This window comes from Larus michahellis, chromosome 5 (assembly GCF_964199755.1).
Source record: "Larus michahellis chromosome 5, bLarMic1.1, whole genome shotgun sequence".
Lineage (NCBI taxonomy): Eukaryota > Metazoa > Chordata > Aves > Charadriiformes > Laridae > Larus > Larus michahellis.
Window position 1 is genome coordinate 34,842,186 of NC_133900.1, and position 25,844 is coordinate 34,868,029.

Sequence of the window (25,844 nt, forward strand, 5' to 3'; positions counted from 1 at the left end):
ATTTTAGTTTGTTCTTCAGTGGTGTTCCTGTCTAGCCAGTTGCAAACAAGATTTGTATTATCTTCTTTTGTGCTAAAAAAATAATTTAGAACACCACTTCTACGCTTTCCATCTTTCCATCTGATTTTTGCATCAGCAGAACAGGAAAAGAGAAATTACTTCTTGAGACCAGGCAGTGCATACACAGAACTTGGAAATGCTCTCAGTGGTCTCTGCACTACCTAGGATACAGCCACGGGGATAAACCAAGACTATGAACATAAACTCTCACTCTCTTGTTGGATGTCTGAATGCTACTAGACTCACTGGACCAAGTATTTGCACTATTATATGCAAAGAAATGCCTGCTTTCTACTAAGATATACTGATATTATGCGGAGAACAATATAGTTCAACTTGTCTACATTTGAAAGTCAGAGACTGAAAGGGAGGGTCTGGGGAACATGTTATAAAAAGGGAGAATGAGTAATGAAAGGAAGAATGCACTTAGGAATAGACTGCTAGGAGGGTTTTGTGAGCATGAGCCATAATGTGAAGCACAGATAAAATAAGCACGATCGGTAACCACAGATAACGACATGACTGCAGATCCGGTAGCAAACACCACAGGACTGTGGAAGTTTTCTCCCCGAGGTGATGTTTTACCTGCTCTGAAGACCTCTGGTAAATGACTTGCAGAAGACAGCATCCACTGGGTCATTTTAGAGGAGAGAGGAATCTGCTCTGAAGAAACAAGTGATATATAGCAGCCAAGGCTTTATTTTTATCAATGACTTGTCAAGCCAGCTGTGAACATTCATCGTTTTAATCACAGACTCATTAGGATCCATACATATTTAATCAAGACTATAACTGTGAAGGTGCTCTAAGTGCCTCTATAGGTAGCAGTGTGTGTTTTAGCATATAGCACCTTGCATTTTGACATTCAGGTGATTGTACTAACGCTGAGGTAAAATCCAGACTTCTAGCACTAAGCTTTAAAAGTAAGCAGTCACTTCCCAGTTACACCATTGATTTGTTTATTTATGTTTAGCAAGCTGACTATTTAAAAAATAAGAAGAAAAAGAACTTCAAACCAAAAATAATTTGATTAAAAGATAGTTCAGATCATCTAACTGTCTGAGTCATCGCTGGGGCTGGTAGAAGCTGTGGTCTTGTGGCGCTTCCCATCGCCGTCCAGAAGGGAGCTGCCAAAACAGGAATGCTGTTTCACACACAGGTAGCAGAAACATTCAGCAGCTCTTCCTGCTCTCGCTCAGTCATTTTTCCTTCTGCTGGCAACTCCATTTGTGGTTACAAATCAGGGCCCCACGAAGCAGGCGGCCGACTCGACCGATGCCACTCGATCGTGCTGCCAGATCTTCCACTGCTCATTTCCTGCAGCACAAGCTGAAAGAAAGCCTGTTTCCATGCCTGAGGTGGTCTGGACAAAGACAAATCTGAAGGCTGCCTAGTGACTACCGTATAAACATACAAAAAGTCTGATGATCTAACCTACAAGGCTTTGGTTATTTGGTATAATTAAGTGGAGAAGATGCCAAAAAAATAATTACGGGAAAGTTTTCTTTTGACAAACTTATGATAGAAATTTCTCAACAGCTTCAAGGAACTCCGTGGACGAGCTAAGCCCTTCCAAGTCCAGCAGATTGCCCTTTTTGTCATGAAAGTGGAATAATTCAGTCTCTTCCTCTTCCAGTTCCTCTTGAAATAGGTTGGTCTCTGAGGTAGGAATGATGATGATGCGAGGGACTGTATTGCTAATGATAGAACCCAGGACTCCATCAACTTGACTTTCTTGAGTTGCCATCTGTGAAGCGTCTGAGTCTCCTGCTCTGCTGACACCGTTGCTATTCAAGCCAACAGGCAGAGAAGCTGCTTTGAGGGAGCTGGTCACGAGCATTGCAGGGGGACTGCGTAGGACTGACCGCCCGAGCACCTTCTCCAAAGAGCCGGAGGAGAGGGAAACCTAGAGCGGAGACATAAGCTTTAGTGTTGTCATACAGCCTATGACTATTAAAACCAGTATTTGAAATTCACTACCACTAGTGGCTATGTGAGTCACCAGTCATATTTTCTGAACACCTGAATCATCAACTAGAAAGAGAGAAAATCACAATGTGTTAACATCTATAGCTTGGAAAGCAAGATGTTAAATGAAGCAAAAGGAGGTGTGCTCAAATATCAACAGAGACCAAAAAGAAGAAAAGAAAAGCCCATCCCTATATCTGACTTATTATATATTTAAAAAAATATTTCTCCATTTTTAACACATCTCAAGGTACTGTATAATTGTACTTCTCTCTCGTGAAAGAGATCTCAGATAAGACTCAAGTTTCTTGTGACAATTTCTATTATGGTGTCCCCAAAAGGCTCCTGCCATTGCCTCGGGGCAGTCGGGGGCTCTGCGTTCATACGTTGGACAGTACCTCCAGCAACAAAGAAGGGAAAAACAGCAACTGTGATTTTGCTTTGCTAACCATTTCCCATCTGCCTGTTTTGAGAGAACTCTAATTTCTAACTTGGCCCTGATGGCAACTCTCCGATGACCTTTCCATAACTCTTTGTGCAAAACCAGAGTAAATTAAATAAACTTCGAAAGTCTTAGTTAATATTTAAATACCCTGGCAACGGAAGGCATGAATGATCAATTTTGACCTACTTTAGAAAATGACAGTTAAAGTTATAAAATCAGGAAAGGTTATAAAATCAGAAAAGCTTATAAAGTCAGATATAGAGAGAAGTTAGAAGTCCCACCTTCATGGGGAAAATAAACATTTAAAGTCAAATGTGGTTTTTACTTCATTATGATGTGTATTTCTATAAAGCCTAATGGAATTCAGAGTACGGCTAAGCTTTACACAAATTGTTAAAAAGCATCTTTCAGTGTTATGGTTCTATTTATTTCTCTTAATATGATTGTAAAGTGTGTTAATTAGCTACAAAATCTCTCCATAGCTTGACCTTCCCATAGCAGTTTCGTAAAATTTTTCCTCTGTTGCAGATATTTCTGTTCCAGTGATAAACATCATTAATTCAACTTTAGGCTTCTTGAAGCATTCATGCATGTAATTCCCATGGATTTATAGGGGTTTGGTGATGAAACATCTTTAAAAAATGTTAGATCAGTTTCTAGCATGATTACAGCCCAGCAGGGGTTTTAATCTTGTCCCCCCCTTGTCTCCACCTAATCCATGGCCTGTGACTCTGCCTTTATACTGACAAACTAAACAGTTCCTTAAATCAAAAAGGGAAGGGGGTTTGGTGTCTTTTTTTTGTTTGTGGGTTTTTTTATTATTTTATTTATTTTTGGGGGGGGTTGTTCTGTTTTGTTTTTTAAGATTTAGGGGTCATTTCCTCAGTCTTAGCAAGTAGTTTGACAGAATATGTTATTGCATAGCATAGGTCGAGGTCTGATTTTACAGACAGAAAACCAAATACATTTGTTTTTCACAGAAATTTTGGGTTTTTTTTGAAAACGAACAACCTCAGATTTTTTGGTCTCTCTCCTCCCCATATCTCTGTCAGTCCAGGTTTAAAATTAGATATTGGTATATACTGCAGCATAGTGTAGTTCTACTCCAGAAGCAGGAATCATTTACCAATCCCTATCAATAACGATTTCTCCAGCCGCTGCACCTACCCGAATGGAGGGAAGTGCAAAGTGCTAAAAAAAGTTACAGAGAAGGAAAGTCTGTTCTTCCAAACCAACGATAACAATAGAACGAAAAAACCCCAAACTTAAAACCGCTCCTGTCTGCTTCAAGGGCTGCTTTCAGCACAGCAGGAAGGTTTCTGTTGGATATGGCTTAGTGGGCAGGACACCACTTCCAAGGGGTTTTTTTAATAGTTTTCACGCCTGCTAATTCCCTTAACACAAAACTTGGATGCACAGAGCACACTTGGCAACTCTCCTTTGAAATCAAGCATCCAAACCTATCTTATCCTCATAACACATGCCTGCATTTTAGTGCTTCTAAAAAGACCTCGTCACTGCCACGCCAGGTTGCCAGGTGTCAGTCTACACCAAGTCTGTTACCATCCTAACTAACGACAATAAGTCATGGGGCTGGATCATATCTTCCTGGCGGCACAGAAGAGAGTCCCATGCGTTTTTATGCTCTGGAAAGCACCAAGCCCAGGACACTGATCGGCTTTTTTACTTTCACTTGGGGGATGACTTTTCTTTTTTGACAACCCATCTGCAACTGTGCGTTAAGGAGACCTGATCTCGGTCCATAAAAAGAATTTAGAGGTACACCAATTTTGTAGAGGTTGTTGAGATCATCTTCTTAAAGAAAGTGAAGGAAGTGTAAGATTCTTTTCCTAAAAAAAAAATTCATATTTTGTTAAATCAAAAAGTTAAGTGACCCCTCACAAAATTCACACTTGTATTTCCATAAGTGAGCGTTTTTGGAAGTGCCGTAACTGGAATTCAGTCATAGACAACCCAGTAATGCTATTAGAACCTTAAAATAAATATCTAAAAATGCAGTGGGGTTTCTTTAGGGTTGGTTGGTGTTTTTTTAAAAGTAAACGGGTGGCCTTAGAGTGAAACACTGCAACTGAGCTTGACAAATAAATATTTACTCTGATAGAATGAATATTCATGCATTTAGCTGACACACAAAGGAGCTTCATGCCACACAGGAATCTTTGCTGAAAATACTGAGAAAAGCAAATGAGGCTTTGAACATTCAGTGTGAATAAACTCCACACACCTCAGTGAACACCACTGAAACACTCAGCATGAAGGTACCCTGTTTAAAAGTTATTTATCAAAATAATCCAACAGATGTCTTTCAAAGACAAAGTATAGTATTTGTGGGCTACACAGTTACTAAATTGCAGAATACAGAAATATTTATTGTGTTACTGAACACTTTTACGCAACCACCTCAGATTTATTTTCCTTTTACTTCCTTGTGAGGCTGAAAGCCGGTGGCTCTCCAGCATCTGGAGACAACCTCTTGTCTTTGCCAGTTGCCTACCACCTTGGACTCACTGGGCTACTGATGGAGGGCAGCGGAGGTGGGTAGTATATTTGAGCCCGTGTTGCCTGCCACCACATTTGAAGCTGTTGTTTTTCCATCAATACTATTCACAGTTACAGGAAAAGACCAATGTTTCTGAGGACTTCATCTTAAGGAGACACATGAAAGATGACAGGGCAGATGCATGCAGGAACTGGGTCCTCAGATGGCTGGAGATTTCCAGAACAGCTTCTGCTTTGAACTGTGCTGTGTCTAGACAATTAGTCTCAGAGCTGGAAGGGAGCACAGGGGACAGAAGCAGATGCTGTAGCTGCCCAAGGTGTGGGTGTTTGGTTACGCACACTAGAGTAACCCCATGAAAGGGTTCTTCCATCAAAAAATGTGTGCTGCTCAGTCCAGTCACGGGCAGGGGATTGCAAGTACTTTCTTTTCTTGAAAATGCAGCACTGATATATGCTTGACATTGTGCCACCCATACAAATACTCGTTTTGAAACTGGTGTTACGGTTCTGGCAGAAGCTGACTCGCGGGTGACTTACTGCTCTCATCCTCAGCACCTCCTTAGGGAACAGGGTGCTCCTCAACCGCAGGACACCAAACCTCAGTGGTTTGGGCAATGAGTGTGATGCATCTGCAGAAGATGCGCTGAGTACTCACCGTCTCCTCTTTCAGTGAGGGAAGGGTGGCAGCTGCCAGACTCTCCCACCCTTAGGGAGAAATGGGACTTTCTTTCTCGTCTTCCCCCTCAACAAAAATAAAATATTTTAATGTACACTGAAAAGAGGAAAAAGGGTGGCTTCTATCATGTCAAACTCTGTTTTGCAACCCTGCCTTTGTAATAAAAGTAGGCTGCCACAATGTAGACATGAGGGTCAGGATGGGAGGAACCAGAGCTGGGGTAGATAAACATGCAAAGAGGCAAAGAAGTCAACTTCTTACATTTGATGCTACTGACTTAATGCAGCTTTAGAGCTATGAGCTGATGCTGGCTTTCCAAAAAACAGGCGACATATCATTAAAAAAAGTTAGTAAGGCATTATTGACATTTTTATTAGTTACCAAAAAAAAAAAAATCAAAAAGAATTAACAGCAATGTTGAAGAGGACATCAGAATCAGTATAAATAAAGCTTACAGATGGAAGAGACTGGCATAAAGGCTGAATTATTATTCCAGAAATGACATACCGTAACAAGATTAACAGTAAAATGGGGAGTCCCCAGCAGAGACATTTTTCCTTACCTTTTCTGCAGTTGCTGCATCACAGCTGCAGGTCTTTGGGATCAGGTCTCTCTTCTCCTGTCTCACACTTGTTGAGAAAGAATGACTCCGTCGAGGCTGCAGTTTCTTATGAGCTGGTTCTACAGGGTCAAGCTCTACATCGCTCCAGGTCTAATCACAAATGATGAAGGATTTCACACAGTTACATTCTTTCTCAAATTCCAAAAGTTCTCAAACTCTAGCAGAAACAATGCACGCTTACAGGAAAATAAAGCTTTTCTAACACAGGTCTCACACTCAAAACTCCCCTGGGGAGAGGCTTGATTTTTAATCTTGTCACTTACCGCGGACTATTTTTCTGAACAAAAAAAATCTTTGAAATACTGAAAAATTACTTAATCTCTTTTCATCAGGATGTTTTTCAGCTTTTTTTTATCTCATTGCTCATGCAATGCTTTTAGCTGCATAGCACCTGAAGTCTAAAGGTGGGAGCAAGTACAACCAATCTGTTTAATATGGCTTATGGTATTCTGTATGACCATTAGCTGGTACAAAACCATGGGCACGCACAGGTCCAAACCCACATTTGTATACATCCCAGCTGGATCCCCAGAACACCTGGGGCTTCTCAAGCCCCATGAGCTTGCTGCTTCTCTGAACTGTCCTCCCATGGATGGGAGGCAATTGATGGGCTCTACACTAATTTTCCAAGCACATGCCAGTAATGGAGCATGATTGTGACATTGCAACCATGCCGTTCCATTTACAGGCTTGGGCAGAGGCCATCCATCATCCCTAACTTTGTGGTGACTTTATGATTGAATATCAATGATGAGATCATTGCACTGTTTTCCACACCAGCTTTTAGATATGGATAGATAGATAGATAGATAGATAGATAGATAGACAGACAGATAGATAGGTCTTCACACAAGTGGGAAGCTAATGCATAATTCCAATGCATCACCTCATACATCTGTGTCTTGCCACCTGTTTATTTCTCTTCCCTTGTAGAATCAAACTGTAAATGCAACTGTATGTGACTGATGAATATGTTGGGTCACTACACTAACGTGTACTAACACACAGCGGAAAGCGTTGGTGGCAACAGCTGCGTCTTTTACAGTGTTCCTGGTGTCATTCCTGCCCATCAATACTTTCTTGGAGCATTCCAAAATTTCAGTCGATGCTGCTGTCACTTGAGAGTCGTTGAGCTTAGCTTTTATTTCAGCAGCTGCTGTTTCAGGTAAAATCTGTACAGCTGCACTGGGCTGTCAGTGGCCCCAAGAACAATTACCTTTGGCTGCATCAACTCGGCACAACACAGTGCCGCACATAGCTAACAGCAGGTGCTTTGTTTGAGACTCCTAAGCCAAAGTTGTGCCAAAGGCTGAAGCCTTTTATCCTCATTATCCCACCTCTAAGCAGCAACGCCAACCAACCACACACAATGTTGTGCTAAGCCTAACAAACCAAAATCGAGTACTGACCAACAGTGAAGAACAGAAAGCTTCTTGGATTAGGATGGGTGATCCAACAGAAATTACCCAATGTAACATCAAACAAAGGATTAATGGGGAGAGAAAGAAGTCAAGGAAAATTAAAAGGTAAAAGGGGCAAAAAAGTTTGGAAATAAGTAAACGAGGAGCCTCCCTCTTTTAAACTATGTCAACACATTTCTGTTTCACTACACATACTATCTACAACCAGTGATGAAGCACAAGTGTAAGCAGACAAGTAGTCCCATGATCTCAGGAGGGATACACATATGTATGGGTGCTTTGTTTGCTCAAGCTGTTAAGCAATGCCAAACAAAATATACTCTTTTTTTTGGTAGGATATTGGAATGTTGCATATACTAACCTCATATTGTAAGGATAATCTGTGAATTTTACAGTTTATAAAATCATCACAGTTGATACTCTCAGGCATCATAGTGTAATCAGTGGTCTGTGAATGGAATTAAATCAGCAGGATAGATTATGTCATTTTCATTTACGTTGCAATAGAAAAAATTATGCATTTATTCATATCTTCAAGAAACAAATGCTAAATTTCGTAGCCCATACAAAGTGAGCTATTTTTTTTTTCTATCTCATTAAGATCTTTTGCCCTCATATAGCAGCAACAATAAACATGAAAGTGCTCCCCATGCCCTGAAGACTATGAGAGCCTAGGAAAGCAAACGTGAGGATCCTTGTGCTGTGTGGTATAGTACAGCAGTGTCACACCACAAGAGTCCCATCACACACTTCAAACTCAGTTGGGCTCAAATCTGAACAACAGTGTGCTAAAAAAGGCTTTGTCTGGGCTAAGAGAGGCCTTTTGCTCTTCTATTTATTGTTTTAATTTAAAATAAATTTTGTGGTAGACGTATTTTATGACACAATACAGAAAAAGGTTGTCACTTCTAGACCAGGTCTCTCCTGAGAAGTAGCTCACCCATTGCATGGTATTTAAACACCTACTAATTTTGAATGACAAAACACAAAACACGACAAGTGATCACATGATCCTTAATTATCATCATTATGACTTATGTGTAATACAATAACCTGCAGGCTGTTTAGTGATAGCAGGAAATGCTGCTGGGATATGTGATATACAGTCAAGAAAGTGAGAGAGGATCCACGTCCCCAAACAGTTCGTAACTTCACAAGCTGTATGGCTGAGGCTACCCGGTAACTTGTAATTAGTCATTCTAACTGGAAGTCTACCTGGTGCAACTATATGGCTAGCGTGCAAGAGAGGCAGCGGGATGGTCTGCAAAGTAGCCTGTGTTTTGTAACGGGATAGATTCTGTTTCATTAGCGCTCAGGCAGTGAGCCTTCCCTTCAGGCACTTCAAGTGGATTTTTTGTTCTGTTTTTTGATTTCACAGCCAGAAGGCCTGAGTTTCTTGTCAGCACCCTGGGCACAGTGCTAGCATTGGCTGGGGCTGCCTGGTTTCCCAGTGAACAGTACAATTTTTTGCTCAGGTGTGTTTACTGTCTGTCTGCCATGAAAGAGTTCAGAAATCTCCCTGGTGCTGTTATCAGAAAGGAACAACTTCCATTCTCCAGCAGAAACTCCAGTACAAATTTACGTTTTTTAAGAATGGTGCACTGCTCATGCTGGTTTTCCTGATGGCCCTAGGTCCATTTCCAAATCCAGGACCCCAATCTTCCCCAAAATCCTCAACAGAGTTATGATTTCACTGAAACATAGCTCCACAGTCTGACTCTGGGCAACAGCACCCTGAAAGCAGCAGCCTGCAGCCCCATCCTTGCTCAGACCACGGCCACCTGCCTCAAGGGGAGAGCCACGAGCTTATCACTCAGCCCGTCATGGTGACTGACACCTTCATGAAAGGTTATGGACTGCAGCCATCGCTCTCAGATGTATCACATGCCCAAGCTGAGGGCAGAGCAGCACGGGTCCCCTGGAGGTCCAGTCCCAGCCTGGTCTCTGCTGCGGCCACCATCCCTCCCTGGGAGCCACCTCCCCACCACCTCTGTGGGCAAGGCCAGCTTCTTGTGACTTATAGAGGCAGGCAAGGTCACGCCAAGAGGGCCTGGGAAGGACCCAAAGGGATCTTTTTATTTCTAACTCCTTCAATCCTTCTGCAATGAGACCTGGCTTCTATTTAATTCTGCTTGGTTGTGAAGGAGAGAAAGGGGTCACTCTGCCTTTTCCGGCCCTAACGCAATCCAAACTCACAGGTTGCACATCCTGACTTTCTAACCTGTGACTCTTGCCTAGGGAAAGCCTCCATGCTATAGACAACTACTACTTCATGCTACACTTCAGCCAGACCACCAGCCTTGCTGGGACTTGGGGTATGCTGTTTGCAAAACACCCCTCTGACTCCAGGCATGGGAATCTTCCGCTCCCCATGGTTAAAATGCAGGGAAACAAATAAAAAAGTTTCCTGTCTAGAGAAAATGGCCTTCCTTTAAAACAATAAACCAGCTATTGGATAGGTTAAAAAACTTTGGATGGAGATGGTTTTCCTGTCCTCCAGCCTCACCAGGCACTGAATTATGTAGCAAAGGGTTGGTGACATGGAGAGTACCTGACAATGGTCTTTCTAATTCACATTAAAGACTTAACCCAAACATACATGGTCCCAGTAAGCATCTGAGTCATGCAGATATGCTGGCCTGGATGTTTTTTCTGATCAGAAATCATCATGCATGAATTCCCAGAAAGGCTTTGCAGAAATGACCTCATACGACCCAAAAAATTTAGCTACCCCCCCGCCCCCCCTTCTTTTCCATTCTCTAATTTTGAATATGTATTTATAGAGTTACTAATTTTGGGAGTAAGAGAAATGTTATACTCCCTTTCCTTCGTGGAAACAATAAAAGACTTACAGCTTCTCCAGTGGAAACTGACGAAACGCAAGTGCTCTTGGTCCTGCCAGCAAGAGATTGATGACTGGAGAGAGAGGTCCTGAATGATGATTCATTTATGGACCCTCTCAGGAGGTCATTCTTTGATATTCGTATTAGGAACCTCAGGCAGGGAACAGCATTGTGGATGGTTTTTCTGAAGGAAAATGAGAGAAGAAAAAACCTAAATGGCACATTGACGAGGCAGTTTTGCAAATCACGTGGTGAAAGTACCGTTTCTTTCCATAACCTCAGCACGGCTTCTGTTTTGCTTGAGGAGGTCTTAAAGACTACATGGAAACAGCATGGTACATCTAGTGGAAACTACTCAACAGGCTGAAAGGAAAATAGCAGGTGGCTTCTGGGCCTTGAATCAAAACACACATGGAAGAGCTGCATGGATAAGTATTAAGAATTGAAAATATCTTGAAAAGCATGATTGCTTCTGATTTAATTAAAAAGTTAACACAGAAAACTTTCAGGTTAGCTAGTACGAACATCTTCTCTGTGCAAAGGCACAGGAAGAGTGGAAAACAGGAAGGGGGAGAGGGCCGGAAAGATCAGATATTGTTTGTCTGTGTCACAGCATCTCCTGTGAGCTCCTATCGGAAATTAACACTCCATACAAGCGCAGAGGAGAAGGATGATCTAGGCCCCAAAGAACTTAAAACCTACTTTATTTATTAATTAATAATCTCAGTAATGGTTGTAATGAGAATATTCCTCTTGGCCTCAGCCCTGGCCCTGCATGGAGCAGAAGAGCCCAAACGCCTCCCCTGCAGAATGCTCCTCGCTGCCGCTGAGGACCGGCAGGGCATTTGGCATAACACCTTCCCCAGTGCCTCCCAAGCCATTATGTCAGCCCAACAGACGAGGTAATACTGGCACAAATCGAAATGAGCAAGTCAAGAAGAGAGGCAGCAACAAGGCGTATGGAAAATAATGGATATGCAGGACTTACTGATCAGGGGAGGACGGCAGTGTATTGACTTTACGCTGAGACACAAGTCAAGTGGGTGTATACTGTGAAATCTTTGCTTCTATAGTTACCAGGTTTGTTGAATAACTAGTACATTTAAAATCGTAATTTTCACTCTGAGGAAAGATCACAAGTGTTAAAGTCTCAGAGACCTGATTCTGGGATCACAAGATGAGATCGCTAGCTGCCAATCCTCTCTAGCTTCAAAGGCAACTGAACAAGCAGCTCTGTGCCTACAGAGTGGACGAGGACTGAAGAAAGCTTTCTGTCCGCACCATTGTTCCCAATTCTGCCGAGATGCCTGCCGGTGAGCTGGCAGAGCCTCACCGAGCTGCTTGGGCATGCAGGAGGCTGCCCACATGGTGCTGGATTAAAAAAAAAGAGCTAATGTTGTGCAGAAAATAAAAAGTTTTGAGAAGCAGCAAGGGTTTATAGGACACAGGAAAACGCCAAGCGCCCATAAGTTAATTTTCATGTGGAAGATCTCAGGCTGCTGCTGAAAACGCAGCTGCCAGCTTTTTTCCCCTGCTGAGAAGCTGAACCACTTCCCTCAGACATAGGCTTTTGATGTCTATCACAGCCTACCTGGGGCTGTAAACCATTCAGTAACTTCAAGTTAGTGTAGAACATACCGCCCTGTTTATTAAGTGGGATTTCATGCAGAGACCTCCTCACGCTGGAGGTTCAGGAAACATATGCCTGATGGTGAAAATTCAAGGATAGCATAAGAACATTTTTGATGTCTCGAGGGACCAGAGTTTCCGTTTTACTAGTATTTGGAAGGACTGTTGAGGGACATTTTGTGGGCTGAGATGAAAGCATGGATTTTGAAGGGAGTTTTAATACTGTACATGCGAAATACAAAATAGCTATAAACTTGAGGTACTTATTTAATGATATTTTTACAATCATCTAAAAGAGTCACCCAAAGTCAAATATGTAGTAATTGCAAACAACTCCTTAAGAAAATATTGCAAATCAGGATTATTTATGATTATTCCGTTGTTTATGATGAAGCCATTTTGAACAAACAATTTTTGTAAAATTGTGCTTCACTTGGGAGCAACTTGGAAACATGGAGATGCAGAATTTCCCCATTTGCTACAAATGAATTATTGTAAAACCTAAAACTTCCAAAATCTAAGGAAGTTTCTGCAATAACTCTAACGACAACCAAGAGATGCTCTCTACAGCTCATGTAGGGGTTGTTAAAGGAGTGAAAACTTTCTTCGCCGACAAAACAGCATTTCCTAAATTAAAACTTTGTATACATTCCTTACTTACTTATTCACATTTGTTACTTCCAGTGATACCTGTCAGAGAGAGAAGTGTTTTTCATACTGGTAGGGAGTGGGTGAGCAGGAGGGTATGTAACAACTAACCTCTCAGACCAGTTCTTAAAAGCCAAATGCTAGCATAAAGGTCTCCATTACATTTTCAGTTACATTCATTGTAATGTATTTTTTTTTAATTGCTTGAAGTCAGAAAACACCACCAAAAGTCTTGTTTGATTTGTTGGGGTGTTATGATGCAGCAACAGCAATTCTCTGTGCAAAAAAGCAGCTTGCTTTGGTAGCGTTACATCGGTTTGAGACATACGTGATCTCTTTAGATCCTGATCTCTAGGTGCTTCTTTCTAAAAGGGTTTGGAAAAGAACTTAGATTTAAGCCAGTTCAAGTAGTGCCAATAGAAAATGGCAATTCATTCTCTCCCAAACCCTTAAGTCTTGGGCCTGAGCAGACTGGCCCGTTAATCCATCTTTGGATAAATGACTTTGAAGGCATAATGTGAATTATTAGAAGATATGGAAACTATCCAGAAACCCTGATCTTTACCTACATATTCATTATTGACTGTTCAAGCAAAGTTGGTCCTGCCAATGTATTTTCACCAGCTTGTGTACTGTAGCTGCTTTTTCAGTTTTAAAACTGCATGCTTGATTTGTCACAAGGGACACAACATTACTTCTTTTCCTGACTGGATGATGACCAAGCCTATAAAATGTCTTCAAAACAACTGCATAAACACTCCTCTTGTTGATATGTCTCGAAACACAAATTAAGAATCAGGAAACTCCCCCTCCATTTTAAGAGAGTCTCTGAAATCCTGTTGTGGACTCCAGCCTTTTTCTTAATACAGTCTTACTTGGAAAAGTCAATGCTGGTAGGAAAAACACTAATTGAAGCGGTTCACTATATACTATCTGCTTTGAAAACACTCTCTTGACCTTGCAAAAATAGTATAAGGAATCACTGAACACAATAGCTTAGGGTCAAAAAAAAATAAAAAACAGGTTCATAATGTGTCAGCCAGACACACAAATCTTCTTATTGAACTTCTGCAAGCCATTGGAGAGTAGTTATTCTTTTATTATAAACTGAAATGCTCTACAACCTTCAAAAACTAAGATGGGCTCAGGTTTTTGGAGCATGCAAAACCATGTTAGTTACGATAGCAGACATTTTCTAAGAAAACATGTTTTTACCATTTCTGGGGGTATTTCCATCCGCTTTCTGAGAAGCTTTACCTGTTTTTACAACCACAACTTCACTTCAAAACAATGAACTCTCTTTCCAGCTCCCAAATCCTAGTTTTCAGGCATTATAACCTAGCAGCTCTTCCTCTTCAAGGGCCAGACGAACCTCATACCAACGACTAACCCTGCCATCTAGTGGCACTTACGCGTTTATCACCACGGCATCCCCGTGTTTCATCCGAACTTCTGATACAGCCTCCCTTTGTGGTAGATAGATACGCAGAAAAATCTAGATATGCTGAATAACAGTTCTGTTACAAGAATTTCTCCTTCTGTATGATAAAGTATTTTTCACTGCCAATGTTTCAAAGCCACATTACGTACAGCTACAGGAGGAAATGGCAGGTTCTGAGCTGTATCTTCTACGTGAGGTATAACTTCTCCGAGTACACTGCTGTGGGTGGTAAAGGTGAAAAAAAATATTTAGGAACCCACCTAATGCTGGATATAGGGCAGAGAACACAATGGAGTTGTATCCCTTTCCTTACATTAAACAAACAAACAAAAAACTCAAAAAACAAACCCCGAAAAATCTATTTTTGCTGGGTTTTTTTTGAAAACAAGTGTTTTAGACGTTTTAGCAGAAGTGACTGACTTTGCTAGTACTTGAACATGTTTCTCAACTGAAGGTGAGAGGACATATCTAAATAAAGCATTAACTTAAAAAAAAAAAAAGTTCTAGCTTGCATAGCGCCTGGGAAGTGCAGGGCAAGTTTGTCCTTGTTTGAAACCATCCAGCAGAACACCATGCCAGCTTATTCCCTCGCAAAAGTACATTGTAACTCCTTTTAGGACCACGCAACTGAAGACATAATCATTTTTGATGTGTCCATACTATGCCTGCCTCCGGGTCCTAGCTAGCTCAAAGACCAGGTGACCTTTCTGAAACGCAAGCTGGTTCCTTCTCATGCTTTCCCTAAATGTTGGGGAATGCTGATCCGGTCTCTGGAGACCAACTGGGATGCTCTAGAGAAGTTATTAAAGGAGGTTATAATGGACCTTCTTCTGCAAAGGGAAAGGTTTCTGATTCTTTGGAGGAGCGTCCTTTATGGTATATTAAATTATTCTATTCACAGAATCTTGTAGGTTTCCCATCAGAGCGACAGTGTGGAAACCTTTTTTTACAATGCATTGTTACCTTTCTAATCGTCTACTCTGTGGGAACCAGTTATCTTTATACTCTCTATCCCTCACCTTACTGCAGTCACAGGGCCTGGATAAAAAGCAGAATTCATACCTTTCAGCTCAGAAACTCATTCATTGGCTGAGAGAGGCTTGAGAAGGAAATAAAAAGGCAAGAAAAGCGTAGGCTATCCCTGCAGCTTATTGAGACTGAATAGCGTTTGAGTATTTGTTAGTGGAATTGTGCTGGGTTGGCACAGTGTTCTGTTTTAAAATATACAGTAATTGATATCTGTAATAATAAGTAGAATTATAGTATAATTTGCTTATGAAGGCATAGGTTCAGAAATATTTCATATATGAAAAAAAAACACTGAAGCGTTTCAGAGAAGTAATCAACATTGCTCTTTGCCCATTGAACCCCATTAGCGTAGTGTACAACTTTTTCTTTCTTTTTAAGTCAAAGCTATTATTTTTTCAAAAGGTAAAGAATGGAAAGCCTTTTCCCTGAAACAACTAAATGAAAGAAATATGAAAAAAGCCTTTAGAAGAGACTCCTTTCCCCAAAGCAGGGTTTTTCAGAAATGTCTGCTTTATTCTTTGAAGGCAAATATTTGTTGATCAAAGTTAGCAAGCCTGCTAATGGAAAAGCAGTATTTCCAGAGTATTTGGAAAACTTTCTCATTTGCAGGGAGCTCTGTCTGGATTGCTGGTCTCATACAACTCTCACTTTGCACAGAACTTCCATCAAAATGCTGTTTGTTTCTTACAGAGCTTCTCCCAAAGCCCAGCAACTTGTTTACATTAGTACTGAAGTTGGTGTAAAGAGAGTAACTTCAGTGCTTCAGAAAACTAAATATGCATATATATGCATATATAGCTTCTTAAACTGGTGATAATGTGATTTTTGAACCTTGCTGGTTAGGACCTATTATCTGGAGAGTGCTCTTTAGTGACCATCCCTGATATGGCAAAAGATGACCCTGAGTGTCACCACCACCTCCTCCTCCTGCTGGTCATGGCGTTGTGCAGGACAGAGCAGGGTTGTGAGTGGGAAGTAAGGTGAAGAAAGGGACTGTTCCCCTCTGTTGGTCACCCCTGAGGCCACGTCTGGAGCCCCACGTGCAGTTTGGGCTGCTCTCTACCAGGTGGATGCCGTGCAGGGTCTGACCACCCGGATCCCATCATGGGGTGGTTGGGGGGGAACGTGCATCGCATGGGGTGAGACTGAGGGAACGGGGGTAGTTTGTTCATTGTAAAAAAACACATTTGCATGTACAGTTATACACATACCTATATGTTTACTGTACCTGTATCTTGGGTGAATTATTGCATATATGATGGGGTTGTAGATTGCAGAAGCTTTGGCAATAACTGCTGGCACAGATTTGGAATATGGTGTTAGGGTGTTGCCTCGACTAAAACAAAGCAAAAACATTACACACAGAGCGATGCGTGGATTAGAACTAAATTGCTAAAACATATTACTCTTTTTGACTGTTTTTGTGCTGTGTCTCTTGATAAGAAATACCTCTGAATTGTTAATTCATTCAAATGCATTCTTTGCTCAGATGACAGCCTTGCGTTTGACAGTGTGTACTTGGTTTCATTCATTTGGAAAAGATGAAAGATACACGAGTAATTAGTTATCTACTTGAGGATGACTAGAAACACAAAGAATCACCTTCCCTGTTTCTATACTAGGCAAAAAAAAAGAAAAAAAAAAAAAAAGCAAAAAACCAAGACCAAACCAATAAAAACAAACAACCCCCATTGTGGCCATTTGGGAAAAGTGAATCACAATGAAATAGAAACCAGAATCAAACCTAAAAATCTTTCAGCAGCAACATTTCTGTTGCACAGTAGCGGGTATCAATGACTCAGTTGCAAACACTGCAGAAGGAAGAGAGGACTAGAAGTGGTCTGAAACCAATATCGTCCTCTTGACTATAACATCCCACAGTCACTCACATGTGATCAATGTCAGCGCAGGATAGTCACAATTACTATCATAGAATCACAGAATGGTTTGGGTCAGGAGGCACCTTTAAAGATCATCTAGTCCAACCCCCCTGCCATGGGCAGGAATATCTTTCACTAGGTGAGGTTGCTCAAAGCCCCGTCCAGCCTGACCTTGAAATCAATAACATCAACGACAAGACAACAGGTCCCTTGAGAGCAGAGCGCGGTTGGAGGAAGATGGGAGCTCAGGTGTGAAGATCCGGGAATTTAACCTCTTTCCTGTCCTCTGTCGGAGGCAGAAGTGTATAGTAGAAACCTCTTGAGAGAACATGTATTAGGAAAGAAAAGATGTAACTCCTCTAATTCATTCAAAGAAAGTATCACAGGGGAGAGGAAACGATGTGTACCAAAAAAAGTGGCTAAAAACTCAATAGTTTTAAAATACATGGATAACCTGTTTCCTGGCTTTATCCACAAGGCTATGCTGAAGAAAGCAACATCACCTCTAGCGTAATAACTATTTAAAACTCATTCCAAAGGGAGATCTGTTTCTTGTGGGTGACAGCACTAGTCATACTTCAGAATAACCCATGCTCTTTGGATTTGGATTACATTTCCACTTACCCTGCCCAGGCAATCAAGGTGACGCAAGCATATGGAGACCAGGACAAGACAAACACAACGATGACCACAAAAGCAATTTTTGCCAGTTTCCATTCATTCTTCATGGACTGGGAGAGGTAGGATTTCCGGCTGCAGGACCCCAGCTTTTGAACGTCTCTGTGAGGAGAAAAAAATACAGATACGTCAGCAGGAGGGCAAAAAAGTGAGGTGCAGCATCTCAACGCATTCCCAGCAGTACGCAAAATGAAGCAGATTTTATCTTTGCCTGCTTTACTCTTTTGTCCTCTCATATTTAAAAATCTAGGAGATCTTTAATGTAGTAAAATTGTCCCATGTGTTTTGTCTGAGCTTTGAACATGCGTGGGACTGAGCCAGAAGAACCTCTGGGACTACAGGATGAGATTGCCATCTCCTTATCCTGACACAAGGAGGGTTTCAGGTTGGGAGGGTGAAGAAATTGGTATCCCTTGCCCTCCATTGCTCTCCCAGGTGGAGCAAGCTAAGACGCAGATGGATCCAAAATAAAATCTGATGGCTTTTACTTTTCAAGGGAGGAGCAGCTTGCAGAAATTCCAGCTCACAAGGTAACATGTGCTGGAAATACCCTGACTACTCTGAGAAACCGGGCCCCAAATGCTTACGGGGACATTTTTACTTCCCTGCAGATTTATTCACTGGAGAAGAGCATCTTAAGGGGGAGTACAACAGGCAGTCCTAATATTTTTGCCAAAAAGCATCCCATGAAATTATCTTCTCACTTCAGACAAACACTTCATTAAAAATATTATTTTAAATGGTTTAGCATTTTATACCATTTACCATAGAAATAACAATATTTACATATCAGTGTTGTGAAATGAAGATACATTTCAGGCTGAAGACAGTTATTACCAGTCAGCAGAGTAATACATTTTTTCCTGGTGCACGGTGAACGTACCCAATAAAGTGAATTTACTGCACTAGTGAGCTAAAGGTTGTCCTGGTTTTGTCTGGGATAGAGTTAATTTTCTTCCTAGTAGCTGGCATAGTGCTGTGTTTTGGGTTTAGGATGACAATAATGTTGATAACACGCTGACGTTTTAGTTGATGCCCAGCAGTGTTCACACTAAGTCAAGGACTTTTTCAGCTTCGCATACTGCCCCGCCAGCGAGGAGGCTGGGGCGGTACAAGAAGTTGGGAGGTGACACAGGCAGGACAGCTGACCCCAACTGTCCAAAGGGAAATTCCATACACCATATGATATCATGCTCAACATATAAACAAGGGGGAAAGCTGGCTGGGGCAGGGCCGTTGCTTGGGAACAAACTGGGTATCAGTTGGTTGGTGGTGAGCAATAGCTCTTCATTTGCATCACTTCTCCTTTTTTGTTTGTTATTTTCCTTGTCATTGCAATTTATTATTATTGTTGTTGTTATTATTATTTTTTTATTTCAATTACCAAACTGTTCTTATCTCAACCCACGAGTTTTCTCGTTTCTACTCTTTCGATTCTGTCCCACATCCCACCGGGGTAGGGGGAGTGACCAAGCGGCTGCGTGCTGCCTACTGCCAGCTGGGGTTAAACCATGACAAAGGCATAGAAAAATCTTGTGGCCGCTGTGCTTCATGGGTGTACAGGACACCAGTGTTTTAAGGACGCATTCTTTGCTTCTTCGCTTGATATCAAATATGCATCCAGAAAGCATAGTAAAAACCAAGACCACAGCCAGAAATAGAGCTCAGCAGAAACTTCAATTTAGGCGTGCAACTAAACACGCTTGTAAAAATGGAATTTAGCCTTGTGAAGCCAAATGACTTCAACAAGTGCCTGCAGATAGGCTCAAAGTAAAGCCATCGGAGCTGATGACACTGCGAGCAGCGGGAAGGACTCACAACTCCAGCTATTGTTGGATCAGACCAAAGATAAGACATGTGCTCATTAGGAGAAAAATAACTGACAGAATGAAGTTGCTTTAGAGATCTAACACCCTGCTGATACTTGATTTCAAAGATAGAGCAACAATTTGGAAAGAAAAAAAAAGTGTCCTAACAAACATAGCCAGATATTGTGCATGCAGTTGTGATGCTTGAGTGAACCACAAGGTTTTCTGGGATGTCTGCCTTAAATAAAACAACTGTCAAAAAATATGAGGACTGTTATGTTTACAGAGCAGCCCAAAGGCAGACGATGCCCCCATTGCTACATGCCATTTATCATCCCTTGGGGCTGAAAACTGTGCTGGAATGCACAGGGACTGTGTTCCTTGTATTGTAAATCTGAAATACAAATAATCCAAACTATCAAATTATCTGATATACCGTTAATTACCACACTCTGGGCTAAGATTAGAACCACCAGAGACTTCTTTCCCTACTCTAAACTGCATACATCCATTCCAGTTTTTACATTGGCAAAAATATTTCTCCAGTTACAGCTGTTAATGAACTGCCACTTTATTTCCAATTTCAATTCAGAATAATTTTTGATTCAGATTTTTCTGCAGATAAAGAAATTGAGAAAATCTTCTAGTGCAAGAAAAGGGACATTTACTTATTTCAGTTACATTGCTTACCTGCCAGTACGTCTTATGGCCAGGAACATAAATAAATAGCAATGGAATATTATTATCAGGGGAATAAAAAACACGCAGCAACATAAAATCATGGTGTAACTTCTGTTTGCAGCAGAATAGGTTACATAGTCCCACGTACAGGATATCATCAAGCCCTCAGGCACATAGGAACCTATGAAATACATGGAACACATTATTTACACATACATCCAAATCTTGCACAATTGCTGATCCAACAACTGAGCAATTAAAATAAACCCTGTACTGTATATATAGTCTCCAAGAGCTATGCGTGATGTATTATATGTGTGGTCTAAGAATACAAGTGCACACACGGAGAGGAGGTCCTGACTGCCAGACCCTGAGATATACCTAATACTCCACCTGCAATTTGTTCTGCTTAAATACAACCTGGGGGTAGGGGGGAGGAGGGTATCTGCACTGCAATAGGTGCAGATACACAGTACAACAGCAATCTATCAAGTGCTGGCTAGACAGCCACCAGAGAACTTATAAAAAAAAAAAAAATCTCTTTCTTTTCATACCCCGAGTAAGGCTAAAACAGACCACATAGGGAACTCTAGAAGAGATAGACAACATACTCCACCCGAGGAGCGGAGCCACGCTCCATCCCAGCGAGTACAGCCACACAACAGCGATGACCTGGATGGTGCGTTTCTTTGAAGTCCACTGTATGGATCGCAGGGGCTTGGTGATCACAAGGTAGCGGTCAACAGAAATAGCCAATAAAGTCATCATTGAGGTTATTCCGAAGAGTGCCCCACAGAAAGCGTACAAGTCACAGCCTGAAGCAGAAGGTGGCAATGTCAGGGATTTTCTTAAAACCGATGCATGTTTTCTCTCTGAGCCTGACATGATAAATCTCCCATTTTTTCCAGGCTCAGGATTTCTCTTCCATTAGAAGAATTTTCTTAGCCTCACAGTTTCATAATTATTAAGTGTTTATTAGAAAAAAACACAATTATTAATAAAATACAAACATACGTATTTAACAAGTTCTACTCTCTACTGCTGGCTGCAACTGGGAACCTTTTGTCAATGGAAAACTGCCTCAAAGAAAATCCAATCTAATTAAAGTTACATTTTCCTGGACTGTTGCCGAATATATTGATCTTAACAGGCTGCAGCAGACATCTGTCTGCTAATGACAGATGGATGTTTCAAAAAATGACTTTGGTTTATGTAGCTTAAAAATGTAAAAGTGGTTTAAATTTGATGGCTAAAAGACCAGCTGTAAAACATAGCTCCAAGCTCCTATATTTAATAGCAGCACTTTTTTAAAAAACTGACAGTTTTTACACGAAGCAGGGTTTTTTCCCCTCTTTGCATTCAGGCATTGTGCTAGCAGATGAAAACTTGTAGAGTTAGACCGTCCCTCGTTTGATTCAGAAACATTTGTCGAATGATCATTCATTTTGGGGATCTTGCATCACCCCACGTGGTTATAGACAACAGCCCACTGGGTACGAGAGGCAATCGAAGTACCAGATTCAACCTTAAAGTAGACTTCTTCTAAAGTCTTTATAAGTAACCTGCAATTAAGGACCAAATCTCACTCAACCCAAATCAATTGCCTCATTCGTGGCAGCATGATAATTTACGCTGATTTTACCCAAGGGAATGAGCAAGACTGAAAACATCCTCAAACTAACGAAGACCCCTTCTGTGCTGCTAAATAACACATGGTCTCTGGACTTGCTCCACCAATACGTGACTGCTACTTGGTGCGAATTTTCACCCAGTGCTGTGGTGAGCAGTAGCAAGCAGAGCATCAAGCCTTCTGAGGAACTTGCTATACTCTTAAACTTATACAGAAAAAAATATTTACAACTTAATAAAATTTTTCTACCCACCTTGAGCCATAGCATATGCCCTTACAACCTAAAGGGTAACATGATTACATGTTGATGTTGACTTCTTTCTCTCCAAAATAAATAAGACGAAAGAATCAAACCTATAACACAAAACATGTGCCACCATGCCGACTGACGATGCCAGCAACCTGGGTTGTCACTCAAAAGTCTTGTGCTGCTGCCTCCGCAGCACAAGGCAAGACAGTTATGGCTAACATAGGTTGCATACAGTGTAGAGATGGTGAGGTATGAATTAGTGCTGAAAAGTACCTATATCTCCAAGTATCCACTCTCCGTGCAAGCTGTTGACAAAGCACATGGGTGCCTGAGAAGCCGACATCAGAAAGTCGCTCGCAGCCAAATTCATTATAAAGTAGTTTTGGGGTGTCCTCAGCTTCTTGTTGCTTAAAAACATGAGAAATATGTGGTTTTAAATAGACAAAGTGAACAGTTAACTTTATAACTTTGCCTACTAGCATAAATAAATACCATCTGGGTTGGAATCAGTGGTTACTTACAGTCAATCAATTGCTAATCATCAGTCAGTTACTGCAGCTACAGATACAGTCATTTCAAAATGATGACTGACAACAGCAGGGGGGATAAAATTGATTGTTTTGTCTTTAGACTGAGGAGAATTCCAGCTGTCGTGAAAAATATGGATTTGTTAGGAGAAGCGCAGTTCCCTGTAAGAGCAGTAGCACTGAGCGTGTCCTGCACTGCACAAGACCAGGACCTGAAGCAGGCTGCACCCAAAGGATCTGCTTTTGGTGAATTTTTGAATGCGGCTCACCACATTACCACTAACTAAATGACCTTTTGCAACGTGCTACGGCACAAGCAGAGCATTCACAGAGATTTTTTTAAAAAAATACTTTTTGTTCATACACATCTCATAAGAGATAACAAAACCACTCAGCTGCAGGTGAACAGGAAACATTAAACATCCCAACAAGGAGCTTAAAAGCAGCAGCCTGCCTGCAAGCAAACTTTATCCAAAGGAAAAAAACTTCACTTCCAGGTTTTTTTCTACATATCTTGCCACCTGACATAGTGTCATTTCTTAGGGATATCTGCAGTTACAACCTCCTAGGAAACTTTCAGCTGATATTCAAGATGACCCTTGTCTCTGGCTGAGAGGAATAAAGATGCTGGTAATGTGATAAAGAACCTTTCACTTTTACTTGGGGTTATTTGGTTGAATGTGCTCTTGTTGCTCCAATCAAATGTTATGTCCCGTTACAAAAGTTAAATTAATTTGTGAGTTCAGCTCACCAAATCTACCTTCAAACTGGCACCTTTGAGAGATACCCTGAGAAGGTGCAATGCTGAACTAGTAATCCCTCAACCTGAACCGCTGTATTGGTTGCATGGCGAAGCAAAGAGCTTCGATACCTAGAGTTTGAATTCAGGACTTTTCAGAGTGTCAGGTACATATAATAGAAAAAGAAGTGCCTTGGCGCACCCCGTGAGACATAGGGAGGAAGCAGAGTTTTACAAATGGCTTTGCTCTTGAAACCTGCATGCAGTAATTCTCAATAGTTGGAAATAACCGTTTCTTTTCCCCCAAATGCCTCCTTCAGTGTAGAAAGTTGAACAACTGAGACCTCCCTGATGTGCTTTAAAATATTTGCAGCTAACATGAATTTCTTTCCTCAGGCTGATAAAGAAATACTGAAAATGAAATAGAGGAAGCCATCTCAATGCTTCTGCAATTCTAAAAAAACCTTGGGTCTCATACTGCCTGCAACAACTGGGTGAGCTGCAAGAGAGAGGGGGTGCAGAGCTCACACCTTCACAGGTGCTTGTCTACATATGGAGATTTTCCTGCTTTGACAATTTTATGCTTTTATTATGCCAGCTAAAACAATCAAATTTCAAGAAAAAATGAGAGCTTGTGCTGCATTTCAAAAATCATGAAGGCACCTACAAGTTGAAGGGAATTCAATTTCTCCCTTTTCTCATATTAAAAGCCAGTTATTCAAAATAACAGAACTAACTAATTTCTCTTAAACATTTACGAATAGGAAACTAATGCTTGGTTCATAACCCCACCAGTGTTTCTAGCATTGTAAGCCCCCTCAGCATCAACAGGCATGATGACGGCAATCAGTGAGCAAGAAGGATTTTGAAATCCAGCATCACAGTGTGGGACAGGAGGCGGCTATTCATTTTTTCCGTAAGATTTTTACATACTCTGGCTGCAGTAGCTTTGTCTGTCTATTACAGTGTCAGGAGCCAAGAGAGCACACAAACTGACAGAAATCCTATGACCTGCCTGAAGCAGGGAATACCCTGATGGCATGAGCTCATTTCATGTAACACATTATTTTCTTGATCCTTCCAGGACATCTGGGCTGCTAGAAAGAGCATCAGTTTTTGTCAAGTGTTTCTGCAAATTCTACAGGGCTAGTGAAGAAGTCTGCTGTTTCTATCATTAAAAATATTAAACTCTTTTTAAAATTTTCAGTAGAGTTGTTAATAGAACACAGTATTTGGTTTCTCATTTTCTTTTGTTCCTTAAAACACGAGGAATTTACACTGAGGTTATTAGTGATAGGGGTGGAGTGTGTTGCCCTCCCCCATTTGATGCCATCAGCCCTTGCTTGGAGATTTAATCCAAGAGGAACCATCTGCACACAGGCACCGGTGAGCCCCAAGGCCAGTCAGATTAACCACAGAAGGAATTTTTGTACCTGTAAAACGCGTAGAGAACTAGGAGGTTTCCAATGATGCCAATGGAGCCAATAATGAGCACACATGTTCCTACCGTGTAAAGAACATGGTCGGGGACCTCTGTCTTGGTCACAGCGTGTGGCTGGGTGCCCATGTTCAAACCCTGAACAGAAAACAGAGGAAAAGGAGAGCTTAGCACATTCAGGATGGCTGTGTCACAGGGGACGCATGGTCATCCTGTTGAAGGAAGGCAGAGCACTCGCTTCCACGGTTCGTGCAAATCAAATACAGACCTCTGCGCTCATTTCACGTCCCCCATAATGAAGTTTCCCTCAAGTAGCCATCATTGCTTTAACAGCACATATTTATATTAAAGAAACAACAACAGGGAAAACAGACTGGAAAAAAATATTAAGGAAGTTGTGGTGATGATGAGAATAAGGCAAAGATGTGCCGGCATAAAACTCGCTCTGCATAATTGCTGCACTTTGGGGCGCAGAGATAGCTGACAACACAATCTTCAGTTCAACAAGGAATAGCTTGTCATACGTTGGCTTTATTAGGAGCACTGATACCAAATCCCACACTTACAAACATTAAATCCCCTGGCTCTCCCCACGCTCCCTATCCACTAACTTAGTGCTGCAAAACCTGGGAATTCCCCACGAAAAAGGTAGGAAACCAGAGGTAAAACAGCAGCAGTAGTGTTGCCTGGGTAAGCATAAATACATTAAACATTCTTGACAGCTCTTTCACTGCCCTTTATCACCAGCACATGAATAAAACCTCACCAACTGTCTATGTATTTTTTTTTCCTTTTAAGCGAATTCAGATATATCGTCTGTTAAATTCAGCAGCAGGGCAGCCTGCAGCTAATCCACTCAGCTCTCATTAGCGTTATCGATGGGAAGAGTCCGAATTGCTCGATATTCTTAT

At 41.4% G+C, this 25,844-nt stretch overlaps 1 protein-coding gene across 1 annotated transcript; it reads right to left on the bottom strand.

Moving 5' to 3' along the window:
- Positions 1-790: 790 nt before the first annotated feature.
- LOC141743819 (melanopsin-like) lies at positions 791-25,062 on the bottom strand. Its single transcript, XM_074588812.1, has 10 exons — positions 24,929-25,062; positions 22,503-22,636; positions 20,961-21,164; positions 20,359-20,530; positions 17,807-17,962; positions 16,531-16,638; positions 10,565-10,739; positions 8,074-8,160; positions 6,232-6,381; positions 791-1,966 (listed from the first exon to the last, which is right to left on the bottom strand). The coding sequence occupies exons 1-10, from the start codon at positions 25,060-25,062 to the stop codon at positions 1,577-1,579; spliced, it is 1,710 nt and encodes a 569-aa protein (XP_074444913.1). The 3' UTR covers positions 791-1,576.
- Between the last annotated feature and the right edge of the window lie 782 nt (positions 25,063-25,844).